This window comes from Amia ocellicauda, chromosome 5 (genome assembly GCF_036373705.1).
Source record: "Amia ocellicauda isolate fAmiCal2 chromosome 5, fAmiCal2.hap1, whole genome shotgun sequence".
NCBI lineage: Eukaryota > Metazoa > Chordata > Actinopteri > Amiiformes > Amiidae > Amia > Amia ocellicauda.
Genome location: NC_089854.1, coordinates 46,274,219 through 46,286,492, shown reverse-complemented (window position 1 = coordinate 46,286,492; position 12,274 = coordinate 46,274,219). Strand labels below are relative to the sequence as shown.

Here is a 12,274-nt window from a genome sequence, read left to right as displayed (position 1 = left end):
GCCACTCCAGTACCTTAATGTGCTTCTTCTTGAGCCACTCCTTTGTTGCCTTGGCTGTGTGTTTTGGGTCATTGTCATGCTGGAATACCCATCCATGACCCATTTTCAATGCCATCGTCCCTTTGATGCGGTGCAGTTGTCCTGTCCCCTTAGCAGAAAAACACCCCCAAAGCATAATGTTTCCACCTCCATGTTTGACGGTGGGGATGGTGTTCTTGGGGTCATTCCTCCTCCTCAAAACACGGCGAGTTGAGTTGATGCCAAAGAGCTTGATTTTGGTCTCATCTGACCACAACACTTTCACCCAGTTCTCCTCTGAATAATTCAGATGTACAGGCCCGTCTGAAGTTTGCCAATGAACATGTGCTTTCTTGAGCAGGGGGACCTTGCGGGCGCTGCAGGATTTCAGTCCTTCATGGTGTAGTGTGTTACCAATTGTTTTCTTGGTGACTATGGTCCCAGGTGCCTTGAGATCATTAACAAGATCCTCCCGTGTAGTTCTGGGCTGATTCCTCACTGTTCTCATGATCATTGAAACTCCACAAGGTGAGATCTTGCATGGAGCCCCAGACCGAGGGAGACTGACAGTTATTTTGTGTTTCTTCCATTTGCGAATAATCGCACCAACTGTTGTCACCTTCTCACCAAGCTGCTTGGGATGGTCTTGTAGCCCATTCCAGCCTTGTGTAGGTCTACAATCTTGTCCCTGACATCCTTGGACAGCTCTTTGGTCTTGGCCATGGTGGAGAGTTTGGAATCTGATTGATTGATTGCTTCTGTGGACAGGTGTCTTTTATACAGGTAACGAGCTGAGATTAGGAGCACTCCCTTTATAACAGTGCTCCTAATCTCGGCTCGTTACCTGTATAAAAGACACCTGGGAGCCAGAAATCTTGCTGATTGATAGGGGATCAAATACTTATTTCCCTCATTAACATGCAAATCAATTTATACATTTTTTGAAATGCATTTTTCTGGATTTGTTTGTTGTTATGTCTCTCACTGTTAAAATACACCTACCATTGAAATTATAGACTGATCATTTCTTTGTCAGTGGGCAAACGTACAAAATCAGCAGGGGATCAAATACTTTTTTCCCTCACTGTATATATCACGAGAAACATAAGACACTGACATTTTTCATTCTGGTATAATTAGTTTATTTTTCAAATGAATACAGAAATGTGCATTGGCAAAGAAACTAAACTTATACAGACGCCATTGTTTTTTCAAAACAACCCAGTTTTCAGAAATAACCTGGTTTATAAACAGGTATAATAACATCTTCAAAATGTGCAGATTATTGTTGTTGTCATCTTTATTACTACCAGTAATATTTAATAATAACAATACTACTACCACTACTACTACTAATAATACATGTACATCGCTTACTTTTCATTGATTGTAAACGCGTGTGTGCAGCTCGGGGCAGATCTTTTCTTTCTCCTTTGGGGAGAAATCGGCCGGTCGTTGTTGCCATGTGAAAATGTATGTCGGACTATTACTACAGTGTATTTATTAATATTACCAGCTTTCTTTTGTGTCCGTTTATCAGTTATCTGTTATTTATGTTCAAAACATCCTCCATTTGACTCCTTTTAAAAGCGCTCTCATCTCGTGTGCATTTCCAGGGGATGCCATTTTTTCCTGTCTTCCTAAGATAGGTGTGGTTTTTTTAACCAATACAAAACCTCGTTTTTTTTTTTTTTAAGTCTTGTGAATGGCTCATTCCTTCAATTAACATCTCTGCTATTGGTTAAAACAATTTGTTGCTATGCAGATTTGTCCAATAAAAAACATTTTAAGGCTAAAAGGGGGCGTGGTTTTGGGCCGAAAATCGGCCCCCCCTAGTGCTCTAGCCACATCCCACAATCCTTACTATTGACAACCACCTTACATACGTTTGCAGATAAGTTTGTCTCATTTTCTTACTGTGTGAGGCCACAGCCCTTCCTTTTGATAGTGTGTTTGTGTGTTGTGTAATTGCAATGTCAGTAATATTTTACATTTTATATTACGAATACATTTTGAATGTTAGGGTTTCTAAAACTATGTAAGCCACCTTGGATAAAGGCATCTGCTAAATAATATATAAAACTTCAGTAATGTTCCTCCAAAACCCAATCCTTCATGAGTTTTATAGAAATGCAATAACTCATAGCACAAAATATTTTAATTGAGATCTATTTTTAAAGCAGTTTATATGTTCCTTTTAAAATGACTTTGTGAGAGAATTTGTGGTGTAAGAAGTCATAGACACCCACATAGATTAAGCATAAAAACACCAGATAAATGTATTCCAACTGTATTCCTGTCATTGTCTTATAATTGATCTTGTGGTCTTTTTTTAAACAAATTTACCAGTTTCTTAACTTTCCCATTGGATGTATTAATACGCAAAAAGTATTAGTGTTGGTGCTTGAGACCCAATAGGGTGCTCATTTTAATATGACAAGGCTTAGTGTTCGTTTTTTTTTTTACTTCTGTTTGTGGTGGGTTTCTTATGGAAGATGGTATGAAAGGACCTCGCTAAACAATCAAAGTGTCATTCTGAAACTAAAAAAGTGAGGGGGCCAGAGGCTCTGTTATGCTGTGGGGGCATTTGTCCCCTTAGAAGGAAGGGTTGCTGCAAATCATTACATTAAGTTATTCTGAGTGATCACCTTTAACCTATGGTGAAACATTTCTATCCTGTTGGGAGTGATCTCTTCCAGGATGACAATGCCCCGATCCACAGGACACGAGGGGTCACTGAATGGTTTGACGAGTATGAAAATGATATTAAATCATATGCTATGGCCCTCATAGTCACCAGATCGCAACCCAATTGAACACCTAAGGGAGATTTTGGCCCAACGTGTTAGACAGCACTTTCAACCACCATCATTAAAACACCAAATGAGGGAATATCCTTTGGAAGAATGGTGTTCTAATCCCTCAAGTAGAGTTCCAGAGACTTGTAGAATCGTATTGAAGCTGTTCTGGTGGCTCATGGTGGCCCAACACCTTTCTGAGACACTTTATGTTGGTTTTCCATTAATTTGTCACCTGTCTGTGTATGATATATGTGGTTTGGATTTTGGAATTGTTACCAGTAGCTCAAAAAAGTCTCTTTTAAACAGACATTTTTCAAAAGTAAATGCCAGATGAATGTCACCTTTTATTCATAAAGCAAAATAGTACACAAAAAAAAAGGTAAATTTTATATTTAAGCAACTGTTATACATTTCATGCAGTTTTGATTGAATGGCATTCCTGGGCTACAGAAAGGTAGTATTTTGTATAAAATTTGCCACTGTACTCAAAGATGAGTAATACATTGATTCTCATTTGTAATTTTGTATCTACTTTGAACAAAAGCTGTCTCTTTAAAAAATAATTGAACCTGACAACAAATTTGGCTGATACATATAAACAAGGTTGTTGGGTGGTGGTCTCCAACTGGACTAGAGGAAGTAATTGGACCAATGAACCAACTCGGCTCTCAGCTACTTAACTGATCTAATTACATGATTCAACTGATACATTTGACACTTCTCTCAGATCCAAAAACACTGTGTTGGCCATGTGCATCAACAGCATGGTTTAAGCCATCAGCTGTAGATGGATATATACGTTTAATACCTTAAATAAGCCGATAATTAATGAAGCTTAGTAAATGAGTATTATTTATTTTAACACAGAGGAATTTGAGAGAGCTTCTTATGCAAAAAAATAGAAATTGCTGTTTAGATGAGAGAGAAACAAATCCAGTCATTTTACACAGATTTGCCTGTTCAGATGAAAGAGACGCATTCTTTGCATTCTGCCAAAGCTCCTTCTGACTATTTCCCTTTGACTACAGGGACTTCTCTGGACACCTGTAGTGGATCTCACATTTGCAGTCAGATGCAGTCCAGTCAGCCCCAAAACCTTTGCCTGTGATGGAGAGAGTGTGTGTGGAGGGGGAACTGTTTTAATTGTGATAGTAATGCCTTTGAATTTAATTTCTTGCTGTTGTAGTGGAAAATCACAGAGGTTTGATTTGCTTCAGAAGAGTATTGGCTCAGCTGCACTTAAGTAACCATGATGTCAGAATGCTATTATCCTTGGAGGGGTTCTGATCGTTCGGTGCAGCTGCATTGTTCCTGGAAATGAAGGTCTGTTCTCTGGTAACAGAGCGCCTGCTTTAGCTGCTCTCTGCTTCAGCATCAACAGTATAAACAAAGGCTTTTTGCTTTTGAAAAGAAAGTAGCCCAACCGCAATATCAAGATGCATATTCTTTTTATTGTTATTCTTATTTTTAAAACTGACTGTAAGTTTAGTTGCAGAGAAATCCGGGCAAAGTGATAAACGGGAATGTGATTTCTCAGGAATAATGGGAAAAGGATACAGTGTTTTTTTTTTTTTTAAGGCAGATGAGATGACATTCTTTCAGTTCTTGCCATTTTCACACTTCTATAGACTGGATTTAGTTTGGGATTTCATTAACCTCCACACTCCTCCCCTCTGCTAGGATCAAAATAAACCCTATAAATACATTGCCCTAAAACTGACACTGAGAATTGAAATGTATTGGGGTTTTAAATAAACTTGTCAATAGCTCATCCATCTGTCTGTCCATATTTATCAGCTTTAAATGATTACATATCTATCCAGTTTTTGCCATAAACCAAGGGTGTGCCAACTTTATCTTTATAAAAGTTGCTTCTGGCCAATGACTTAGCTTCTGCTTCATCTACTGGATTCTGTGGAACATTTCGAGTAACATTTTCAGGAGATCTTTTGAGTTTTCTGTGATGTCTGGGACCAGAAAATAGTATTGTACCAGAAGTCATCATTGCTACATAGCGTTAGTGTCAGTGTTACTAAAGACAACCATGACCCACAATATTGTAAATTGTAAACAAGTAAATTGTATTGAAAAGGTCCACACTCTACCATTACCATAGCACAATGTCTCAAAGCTGGGAGGTGAGCATAGTTAGTCAGGTGGCCATCTATCAGACCAATTGCAACCACAGCAGAAGGCCTTGGGGGGGGGGGGGGAAGTTTTGCTGTATCTGGATGGAGACAAAGTTGTTGACCTGGAAGTACAAATCATTAGAATGGTCTATGGAAATGTTTTATTTTAAGGCCCATTGGGTATTCACTATCAACATCATAGCATAGGAAATGTTTGAGATATTGTGTTATTGTGTTATTTTTATGATTCATTAGGAAATTGTAGCCACTATCTTAGAGTGCTACCCAGAAGGAACAAACATTGACGAGGGAAAAAGATACAGAATGAGAAATCAAGCTGGGCCTATTAAACAAATCCAAGAACTAATATTTTTTCTTTTGCTGGAATCTTTTTGTATCCTTTGCTTATCTGAAAAATGCCCTTTTGTAACCAGGAGTAATTTTAGAAAACATCTTGCTATTCTAGTCTCATCTTGGATTTATGTTTTCTTTTAATCACTTGAGTCAGTTGTTCTCCAGGAACCTGGTGACACAGGTCACTGCAAAAGACTGCTTCATTAGAAACAAATTGGAGAACAAAGTTAACTTTCAGCTGAAGTACACTGAAGGTACACAGAGCAGTGAACCCAGAATGCTGAAGGTGAAATGAGTTTGGCAGAAGTATGCTGAGCAATTGACCATATGTGATATAGTCCAGAACAACACATGACAGCAGCAGACAAAACACATGGTGCATTAAGTTAAGGGATCAGGAACAGGGTTTATGAAATTTGAATCGAAACACAATTGGTTTACACTTGTTAACAGGCTGCTGTTGGTGTTCTTTTGGTTTGTTGTCCAATAAGATAAGTTAATGTACTTTAAAAGGAAGGTCACACATCTAGTTCTTTAAGATAATTTTACACTTGTCATTTCCTTTAATGTTTCGGAGGAAATACGAAAACGGTGAGATATGACAGGGCCTCACACTTTTTCAGGGTTTATTATCAAGGGTAAAGAATCTGGATTGCATTCAAGCATCGTATTCCCAACACACAGGAATCCAGAAACAAAAAAGGAAATAGAAATGAAAAAATAAAATGATAATTGTGTTAGTTTCACTTGGCTTGATCTTTGTAGTTAGTTCAACATCTTTCCGGTAACTAGAGATGCAGTGTAAGGAGATTTGATTTCCAATGACACGTCCACCTATCAAGGGTGACAATAGACTTTAATTAGTTCAGCAAGACCGCTCCAGCTTTTGCATGTCATGTAAATAGTCCAATTACATTTCAGTGTTGTAAAAATTAAAAATGTATATATTAATGATGAGTTAGTTATTAACACACAGCAATTGTCTTTAGGTTAAAGCAATTATGGAAATCTCAGGACACCAAGCAACAGTACACAGTAAAATCTGAAGCAGATACAACAACAGCTGTTTCTGAGAAATGAGTATTGGACCCCATCTTCAGTGTGCTAATGGCAATCAAATACTATTTAAATCAATAATATACTGATATGTTGTGCAATTCTGTTAACATGTTTAAACAGTGTTACAGGAGCAAAGATACAATCTAAGATACAAATGTAAAGAACTTACAGCAGGAGATGTGTCAGGAGATGGGAATATAAAAAGCAAAGCAAAGATACTACCATGAAGACTGATGTGGGACAGTCCCTGTTTAGATTCCATATATATTCTATTCACACCATTATTGGAGCAAGATTGTGTAACCCATGTATGAATTTACGCTTTGTGTATTGATCCGGTGAGGCCAGCTGCAGTGATTTTTAGAAAAACAATTCATAGAGAGAACAGAAGACAATGGAGAAGTGTGTGTTGAAGTTTGGGGTACCTCATTGATGTCATGTAGTTGCCCGGCAACTAAAGGTAGTTTATCTATATCTATATGATAATATGTTCTTTAGAAAAACTTTAGATGTGTCTTCCTGTTTGGCTATCTCCGGAGCACTTCGTTGTAGCTGAATACATTAGTTTGCTTTTATTCAAATTAAATCAGGTCCTGAGTATTTCTTGTGCATCTATCTATTGAGGGAGTACATTTCTCTCTAACAAAGACCAAGGAGCTTTCAAAACAACTCTGGGATAAAGTTGTAGAAACACAGAAATCAGGGGAAGGTACAAAATGATTTCAGTGGCATTGCATATCCCTTGGAGCACAGACTGGGACAGAGATGTACTTTTCAGCAGGACCAATGACCCCACGCACACATCCAAAGCAATACTAGTGGCTTAAAAACAAGAGTCCTAGCGTGACCCAGTCCAAGACTTCTCAAATCTCTTTGAGAATCTGTGGCAAAACTTGAAGTCCACCAACGATCCCAATCCAATTTGACCAATTTTGGAAAGAATAATGGAATTGCACAATCCAGATGAGCAAACCTGCACGGCTGTAATTACTGCAAAAGGTGATTCTATCAAGTATTGACTCAGTGGGGGTGGTTCTCACTTTTCTCATAATTTCTATTTTACATTTAGTGGCATATCTTTCCTGGATTGCCTGCTTCACTGGCTTGAGCCTTCCTACATGTTCATCATTAGAAATGATCATTGATCTTGTTTTTAAACAGACACGTCTGGTTGCATTATGTTTTTTGCTGCTTCGAAAAAGAACTACTCTTAACTGCTCTCCTGTCTGTCTGCAATATGACCTCTTATAATATCATGAGAAATTTTTACAAGATGCTTCCTGGGCCACTTCACAGGCCCATTTAAGATTAACAAATATATTTATCATGCAGAGCCTTGCTCAGTTTATCCTTATATGACTTTTCAATAAACACCAGTATTTTAGATACTACCGCAAACCAAAAACCAAAGAAAAAGTATATACTGCTCACATACATTAGGCTAATATCTGACATAATTCTATGAATCCTATGTGTGCTTTGTTCGGTACATTTCAATTCTTTGTAATTATTATTTGATTTGTCTCATTATTAATCCTAGATTTTTTTAATGTAAATCCTGTATTTATATTCTGTATATAAAATACTTTGACCTGCACTGAGGATGAGAAGCATTTTATAAATACAATTATCTGGCTTTTGAACCAATCGGAGTACTATTTGTTTTTCTTTAGTGGTTTATACATATAGTTACATTTTTGAAGACTTCCTTCAGTTGTTGCTATTGTCATTTTACACTTCAAAGCAACTATAGAAAAGGAATATATGTGTATATGTAATATGTATGATTGTACGTTAGTGTCTGTAAGTCATGCAAGTCACCTTGGATAAAGATAGCTATGAAATGACATAATATTAACAATAATAATAATTATAAGTGGAATAACAACAACGACGACATCACCATACACACAATCTGTGAATACCTCCCCAAGAGCAATGGCCCTGGCTTGAATTTTCAGCTGTGTTGACTCATTAGAGTCCCTCAATATCACCGCCAAGACTTCCATGTAGCTAAACAGACAGGACTATTACTGACGTCTTGTTAAAGAATGACTTGTGAGCACTTAGAAACTGGGTGTGCCACTGCCAGTACTGAATCCAAAACCATACCTGTTAAGCCCCCCCCATCCCCAATTTATTTAAGAATTGCAGTGGTATCCTGCATTCTGCAAACAAACTCTTTTGTAAACGATATGAGAGAGAGAAATGCAAAAATAGAAGGTAAGAATAAGTTGCTACTCCTGTCCATTTGAAAATGGGGAAGAAACCAGATCTGCAGTGCATTTAATAGGAGAGAGAGGTTACAACAACAGCTTGAGAAGCAGGCCGGTTCACATCCACTTACTGGAACACGGTAATCCCGAAAGACCAGTTCAATCCTTCAATAGAGTCCGTCGGTCTCCAAACCAAACATGAACAAAATAAAGCCAGTGCTCTCCAAGTAAAATTACTTCAGCGGAGTTAAATGATTATTATTCATGTAATATTTATTTCTCTTTTCCCTATGCTAAAGCTTCTGTGATGGTAATAAGGTAAGTCCTTTTTTTGTTTTCTTTAGAACAGGAGAGTCTGGGTGATCTGGAGAGCTGTGTAAATACATCTTATTTTCTTAAATACAAGAAAGTTTCAGCTCATTCATCTCAGTAATTGATGTTCATCGTTCTAATAAATGTAATGCTCAAATGGTAGAAATGGGGAATAATGGTACAAAAGTAGCATGTGACTGCCATTGCTGCCCTGAGACCTTCCTGTCTGTCATCCAGATGCCCTTTGATTATGTCCCTGAGTGACAGACAGAAAGACAAATGACCCAGAGCTATTACCGTGTGTGGACAGTGATTTTCAGAAAAGGCAGAACCAGTGTTCAGCACACTGTTAAATAAGTATTGTCGAATTAACAAAATTTAGATAAATACAAAATCGCTGAATAGTGTTGAAACAAAGGTTGCGAACACTTTCAACCACAAAAAGGAAGCCGCCAAATCCGGCCAACGTGGCAACTCCCGTCACCTTCGTTTTTCTTTTCAAGTTGGAGAACAGAAGGTCATTGCGAGGCAAGCCCGTATTCTGAGATGACATGTGGTTGACTTTCATGTTTCACAGGGTTAAGATGAGTAGAACCACAGGATGTGAACTACACACTATGGAGATCAACAAGTCTATTTTTGAAACTTTAGTTTATCCCTCCCCAGCTGATCCATTCAACAGGGGAAAAACACTCCAAAGATAATCTTTTAAATTAGATCCACTGATGGACAATACCACCCCACAGGGCATTCTGCATTGCCTCCCAGGTAACTACAATCAGCTTTTGCATTCATCTCTTTTTCAACCCACAAACATAAAGCTCAGTTGGGGGGCTTATCCCTTTCTATAATTACGTTTGCATAACATCACGACTTGACAGAACTCTTCCAACTTTGATGTAACTTAATTTACATTTTCTTTCAGTCCCCATAGTATATAAGAGGTAGGAGGGTTTCTCTCAGTCCACCAAGCCAAGGAAGGCAATCACTGAACAAGCTATCTATCCAAGCAGTCAATATGAGTCTTTCCGCTTACTCTGTTGTGTTGGCTGTAGCCGTATTCTTTGAGTCTTACACAGACTCGGTAGCAATGTCCATCAGCAAGATCGAAGATTCCAGGATGATGCAAGATGCATTTACTCAAAGCGAGCCATTCCTGAACGAAGAACTGGTAGACAAGTCTATCAACACACTGCCATCAAGCAACTACCCAGTCCTGGAGGGAACCATGGCAAACGAAGGAGGAAACTCAAAGATCATCATCTTGACTGTAAGTCTTCATAGCTATAGGCCACCATGCAGTCTTTTCCGAGTGAACCTTTAGCTTGAGTTGCCCGTTAGTAGGTATGCCTGCATGTAACATCAAAGACAGTTAAAGAAAATCGCACAGAAAGTTCCCAGTTAAAGCAGAATGACAAAGCAACACACAAAATTTGGCTGGAGCTTTACATCTGCAGAATGTGGGAATGGGGAAGAAATGGTATACACTTCTAAAATGGGCAGAAGGAAAGCTGTTGCCAATAAGTTACAATAAAGGGGTACTTTAATGGTATTTTGGCATTTTAGCCTCATTGCTTACTCACCCAGTGATACAAATCCATGGAAACCTTTTTTTTTAATTCTGTGAATCCAGTTTGAAGGAATCTGAATTTATCATTTTGTTTGTAGAACACAATTGCTGGAAGCAAATGGTCGCTCATTGCTGACTCTCAAAAGCTAACTAATAGATATTTTAACTACTGAAAAGATGTGTGGATAGCACATTTGTACATTAAGTATTCTCTACAAAATCTATACAAATTCTAAAGTATTTTCATTAATAGGTTTAAAGATTTTTCTTTTGGAATTATCTCGCCTACACATTTCATCAGCTGTGATGAAGTCGACAAGGATATGATTGCTGTACCCGAATGAAAACAGAGCGCAGGCAGTACCAAAAGTAGTAATAAGGAAGTATGTGGAAACTAATTTCCTAAGATTACCAGTAAATTTACAAATGTATTGAACTATTTATTTAGGATTTACAGTACTGTAAGACTACAAGTGAATAACAACCGAGCTTTTGAGTATTTAAAAGATGTATTAGCTGGCTTTTGAGAGTGAGTGATTTGTGACCATTTGCTTCCAGCAATTGTGCTGTGCTAATGAAACAATAAATTAAACTGGACACACAGAATTAAAAAGGTTTCCATGGATTCGTATGACTATGGGTGAGTAAGCAATCAGGCTAAAATGCCAAAATACCAAAGTATCCCTTTAAGAATGCTGCCTGTTCCATAAAAGCTTTTGACGATTTATGTAAAAAGTTGGTAAAAACATTTTTGCCGAGTGCATTTGGTTGCAATAACTGAAGAAATTACCTTAACATGTGGAAAAGCCATTCATATGAAGACAATGCCTGAATGATGGTGGAATCAGTGATCTTCTTTAGGGATGCACAGTATTTATACAGAATATCTAGAAAAACTAATACCATGTGGGAAATTATCTGTACTGAATGTTTACCACTTGTCATTGAGCAGGACTTGGGTCTGAAAAAGAACTTCAGAGATCTCCAGGACTTCCAGAGGTTCCGGAGACCAGCTTTATCCATGAACCTGCCAGCCAGACACCTCCCCATCTACACAGTCAGAGAGGAGGCCCCACAGGGCGAGACAGTTCAGAGGTTTGAGAAAGATGAGCGCCGGGACACCGGGAGTGATGCAAATATTCCAGTCGGCAGGAGAGACTATGACAGTAAGTAAAGTACTCAACATTGAGGCGTAGGAAACCATAAAATACACCACATTAATTAATGGTTAGAGAAAAGAGCTTGTCATCAGTTGGCTTTTAATTGATGTCCACCATTAGCTGTTGAGATTCTATACAAGCAATGATAAGCAAGTTACTAAACCTCTTAGTGTCCTGTCCTTCAGGCAAGACATCAATACAAGCGTGTGTTGTAAATGACAAGGCTTCAACAGTGGTCACTGATGCCACAATTCAACCTCTGGGTTCTGTAAATTGCATTGCCTTTGTAAAGACTTAACTAGAAAACTAATTTAAATGTATGAAGTAGCAGCAGTAGGAGTATCCTTAGAGAAGAAACATAGGTCTCCTCAGCATCTCCAGGTTACTTTTGTTAAAAGGCAAGACAAGAAAATACATTTGTTGGAAACTTCAGTTAAATTTTACAAAGTAAAGAAAGTACCGTTTCTAGGTCCAGGAAGTCAACAAATGTAACGTTTTTCCTCTTTCTCCTAGTGCTGAGATGCATGCTGGGAAGAGTTTACCGGCCATGCTGGCAAGTGTAAGAACTGTTCACAAACCTACGATTAACTGCTCAGCACCACAACACTGACCTACCTGCATTATACCAGTTAGACTGATCCCCATTAGCTCACAT

General features: G+C 38.2%; 1 protein-coding gene across 1 annotated transcript; it reads left to right on the top strand.

Moving 5' to 3' along the window:
• The first annotated feature begins 9,451 nt into the window (after positions 1-9,451).
• Positions 9,452-12,246, top strand: pmch (pro-melanin-concentrating hormone). Its single transcript, XM_066705483.1, has 3 exons — positions 9,452-10,159; positions 11,412-11,625; positions 12,133-12,246. The coding sequence occupies exons 1-3, from the start codon at positions 9,908-9,910 to the stop codon at positions 12,180-12,182; spliced, it is 516 nt and encodes a 171-aa protein (XP_066561580.1). The 5' UTR covers positions 9,452-9,907; the 3' UTR covers positions 12,183-12,246.
• Positions 12,247-12,274: the final 28 nt, after the last annotated feature.